Source organism: Merops nubicus, unplaced genomic scaffold (genome assembly GCF_000691845.1).
Source record: "Merops nubicus isolate BGI_N331 unplaced genomic scaffold, ASM69184v1 scaffold25988, whole genome shotgun sequence".
Taxonomy (NCBI): Eukaryota; Metazoa; Chordata; class Aves; order Coraciiformes; family Meropidae; genus Merops; species Merops nubicus.
Window position 1 is genome coordinate 10,249 of NW_008624054.1, and position 4,650 is coordinate 14,898.

A 4,650-nucleotide genomic window follows, 5' to 3' on the forward strand; every position below is an offset into this window, starting at 1 on the left:
TCTCTGGATGTTACAGGCCCACGGCCAGAGCAGGGAGTGCATGTTAGGGACTGCTGGAAATAAAAGTCAAGCACAGCACGACGCAGCTGCCTGGGGGAGCCGGGCGCTGCCTCCCTGCTGCCCGAGGAGACCCGCGCCCGGCACTGCCCGGGCAGCAGCTCTGGGAGCCTGGTCAAACCCCGGTGCTGACGTGTCCCTTTGAGGTGATGTTTATATTCAATACCCGGCTCCCAGAAAAAAAAATAAATGGGGAAAATATGGTAAGCAAGTCAGCTGCCTGCCTCTGCTGGAGGCGTCTCCCCAGACAATAGGGCAAGTGATGGAAAGAGATGGAGCTGCCGAGCGGCTGGCGTGCAGCTCCCCGCTCCCGGCACTGGCCTGCCGAGCGGCTGCCGTGCAGCTCCCGGCTCCTGACACTGGTGCATTTTAAGATGCTTTGGAGCAAAGCATACTGAGCAAAAGCTGAAACAAACCACCAGCTTTCAGTGCCTGGTATCACCCAAACTGGCAGAGCTGACCTAGAAAATCAAGTGATTTGTTATGGTGAGGCTCTGCTGATGTTCGTAATTGTGCTGAAGAGGGTGTGGAGCAGGAGCCCTGAGCCAGCCAGGAGGGTCTGGCAGTTACCCACCCACCTCCACGGGGTGATACCCCAGTCAGTTATCTGATCACCTCCACAGGGCTGGAGGGAAAAGGGACTTAGGAGAAGCACTTGACCAACAGATGAGGATGTACCCCAGGGTGCCATTCACTGCGTGCTGCAAAGGCAACGTGCAATGTCCCCCTCCACGCCCCTGGCCCAGATTGTCAGCTGTAAACCCTGGCAGTTTAACATGTTTGAACCCTGACCAGCTCTTCCTACGCTCACTCACCTTTGTGCTGGCTTGGGAAGCAGCTCCAGGGGAGAGCTGCCTCGGGGGGAGCTGTGCTGGTGGCTGGGGGGGCCGGGGACACAGTGCCAGGGGACCTGACAGCGCATCCTCGGCTGCCAAGGGCTCGGCCGAGCATCCTCGGTGCAGGTGGAGCTGGGGAATGGTGGGAGGCAGTGGCTGCTCTGCAGCCCGGGTGGCTGGGTGGGCAGCGGGAGGTGTTCTGCAGCTGCTTTGAGCCCGGGGCGTCTGCGGCTCCCTGTGTGTGGACGCGCGTGCGGCTGGTGTTTGTGGAATGTGCAGGGAGCAGGGCAGGGATCTGTGGCCTCTAATGAAAGCAATTATAAATGAGCAAGAGCAATGAAAAAAGCCCTAAATAAATCACTGAAAGTAAACACTTGCTGGTTTTGGCTGCTTCTGCATGAAGATAAATGTGGAAAGCCAGTCCTGTAATAAAGTGGAGCCAAATGACCCCCTCCCGAGCCCTCCTGCCCATCGGAGCAGCTCTGGGGCTGGTTCCAAGAACATGGGCACAGAGCAGCAGCAGCAGCAGCCAAAACCCCCAAGCCACTGACAGCCTTGCACGACTGCTGCGTCGTTCAGCTCCCTCGACTGGGTGCCAGGTGTATTTATCTTTCATCTGGTCACCTGCAGGTGAACGGGGTGCGGGCGCTGAGCTGCTTTGTCAAAGCTGCCGGAGAGGATCTGACCCTGGCTGGTATTCTGGGAGCTGCACGGTCGCAGCTCCGGCTGGGGAAGGGCTCGGCCACTTTCCCGTGGTGTCCGTGTCCATGTCCTGCCATCGCTGGGCTAGCAAGCTCCACCCCGGGGCCACCAGCCCCATCGTCAGGCCGAGCACCAGTGACTTTTGCCGAAGGACGTGGCCGTGTTTCTTCTCAGCTCTTTTTCTCATTTCTCGTCCCAGCTGTAGAGAAATGGGCTGTTCTGTATTTCAGGCCAGAAGGTGAATGTTTGGGGAAATTACGAGTGTGTTACAATGCAATTAGAAAACCAACCCTCACGTTTGCTGCAATTTCTGTATACCTACAAAATAAGCAGCTGGTGAAGCCAAAGCTTCTCGTGTGTTTTATTTGCTTCAGCAAACCCAAGCAGAAGGAAATGGCTCCATCTGCATTCTCACGTGCTCACAAGACTGCAGCAGTCAGAGGTGCCTCGCCATGGAGCCCTGCAGACCCCCGGAGCAGCAGGGGCGGGGGTCACTGTGGGAGCTGTCCTGAGCAGGAGGGGGTCTCTGCCGGCTCCGCGCCGTGCGCGGGGATGCTGCCCGTGCGTGTGCCTGGGCAGGAGGGACTCTGCTGCCCCTGGGAAACTCGGGCTGCTGCAGATGCGTTTTGGACTCGTGTGCTTCAGAGGGTGTATCCCAAGCTCCCCTCCCCTCCCTGCCCTCCATCAACAGCCCTGCAACATTAAAGCAGATCGGCTGCAGTTTCAAAGCTGCGACTTCAGTGCGGCCGAGTTGGTGAGGAGGAAGATAATTAACAAGTTAAATGTTCAATGCTTTAGTCAAATGATGTTTAATAATATTGAGCTGTAAGGAAGGAGGGTGGCAGGAGCTGTTAGCAGCTGGCTTTTTCATTATCGATACAGCATTGTTGTGCAAAGCACTTTCCACTTCATGAAAGCACCCTGGGTTTTATTTCATTTTTCAAGCCTGTTTCCGTGTTCTGCTTCCCCCGCCCTTGGCTAGCCATTTGCAGGGCTGCAAACGAGCTCGGAGTATTTTAGGAGCCAGTGGTTTTTCAGGAATGAGTGCTTTGCCGGTGCTTCATGACTATGATTCAAGTTCTCTTGGCTAGCTAGCCCCCAAATTATCTGTGCGTGCAGAGAAGGGCCGTGTTTATGGGTCTGCTGGAGCCTTGATGAAAGCCTTGGACGGCAGTTTCTAGGCGAGGAGGAATAAAACACTGTGGGGATCCTCTTCCAGCCCTGGAGTTTAAAATATTAAAAGGATATCATTTTCCCAACAAGCATTGCAACAGGTAGTGAGCACTTCGTTATAAAACATTTCCTCTTAGTGGAGCCATGTATTTTAATGGAAATGTGGTGTCACCTAAATTATTGATATCCAGAAAGTAGGAGTCCACTGTGTGTCTACAGGTCCTGAAACCTCCTCAGACGGGTTTTCCTCCGGGCTCCGCTGGATCCGGTTCTGTCCCCGTTCCAAAGCAGACGGTGCTCCCGGGGGTCCCCGGGTCGTGATCTGCTCCCAGGGCTCCCCAGGGAGTGGGAGGGGAAGCGCAGGCAGCTCGTGGTGGGCACCACAACCTTCTCCCAGGGGCTCGAGCCCTGGGAGTGCCAGGGGATGAGGAGCAGGGGTGGAAAGTGGCAGCGATGCGTCCAGTGCGGGCAGGCTCCTGCCGAGCAGAACGGCTCCTTGTGCTGCTAAAAACCTGGACACCGTGGGAGGGAAGGGCTGAACTTGGCTGGGTTTTGGCAGCAGCGGGCAGCCCGGCAGGAGCCTGGGAGGGGTTTGCCCCCGCTGCTTGGCGGAGGTGCCCGTGCCAGGCAAACTGTCCCACGGCTTGGTCTGGAGCTGCCACGTTGCTCTCCTGGCCTGTGCGTCTGTTGCTCCAGCAGAGGGTTTGCAGAGAGACAAGTCCATCTCTGAGAGTTCAACAGGCTCTTGTTTGGCTCCTTACCACACGCAAAACAAAACTGGGGATGAAAATAGCTGTGCTGGCTTCTTTCCTGGTAAGAACACGGGGAGCAGCATGTTTGGTCTCTCCCACTTTGTTGGGGGGCTCAACAGCACTGAGCAGTTTGAGAAAATTTTTGAGAAACGTAGATAACTCCTGATGTTTTTCCAGCTGCCCATAAAGTTTTCCAGGGAATGCAGGAGAAACAGCTTTGCTGCAGGAACACAACCTAGCCTGGCTTCTCAGAGCCTCTCCAACGGTGCTGCAAATGCAGACACTCGTGCTGTCCCCTCCAGCTGGTGACCTTCTGAGGGCCACCACAGTGCTGAGCTCAGCGGCTGCCCCGTCCTGGGCCAAGCGCTCACAGAACCCACCAGTGTGGGCAGGAGCTGCCGAGGAACCCGAGAGCCTTTGCCCAAAGTCGCACAAATTGTTGCTCCCTCAGGCAGGGTGTTGGGTGGAGAATGGTCTCAGCTGCTAATGGGGGACTTGGGACCATCCTCCAGCTTTGCTGATCTTCTTGTTTTGTCTCTTTCTCCTCTCCCATTTCTGGGCTCGCAGCAAACCCTGGAGACGAATCTCACCAACCTGGTTAAACGCAACAGTGAACTGGAAAACCAGATGGCCAAGCTGATACAGATCTGCCAGCAAGTGGAGGTTGGTGAGAGCAGTCGGGGCCGGGGCGCGATGGGGACGGTGCACTGGGAAGCTCCTGGCTCGAGTGACGGGATGCAGCGTCCTGTATGATGGGCAGCAGCACTGGTCCTGAGGGGCTGGTGGGAGGCTGAACTGCTGGGAGAGTTTAATCCCCATTGGTGGTGGACACGGGGACGGTTTGTGGGGGTATTCGGGGTCTGCAGGTGAGGGTGGCGTGACTGGGAGCCACTGGGAAGAGATGCTGGCTGCTGGGCTGGCTCAGGAGAGGACAGTGGGTGCTTTTGGTTGAAGCCTGGGTGACAGGGCTGAGCTCTTGGGGAGGGGAAGTGGGGTTGCCCCTCTGGTAGCTGCCTCCTGCGCTGCAGGGCAGTGTCACCAGCAGCTCCCGTTTCCTCCGGTGCGCAGGTGGGACCCACTGGGTGGGCACTGGAAACCCCGTCTTGGGTGGGCACCGGAAACCCCATCTT

General features: G+C 56.9%; 1 protein-coding gene across 1 annotated transcript in view; it reads left to right on the plus strand.

The window, feature by feature from the left end:
• Window positions 1-4,087: 4,087 nt before the first annotated feature.
• Window positions 4,088-4,650, plus strand: part of LOC103777731 (probable E3 ubiquitin-protein ligase MID2) — a gene marked incomplete at both ends in the record, with an annotated part of 15,416 nt that continues 14,853 nt past the window's right edge. Inside the window, one exon of the mRNA XM_008945290.1 lies at window positions 4,088-4,183. Coding sequence (XP_008943538.1) covers window positions 4,088-4,183 — 96 coding nt within the window. The remainder of the gene's footprint in view (window positions 4,184-4,650) is intronic.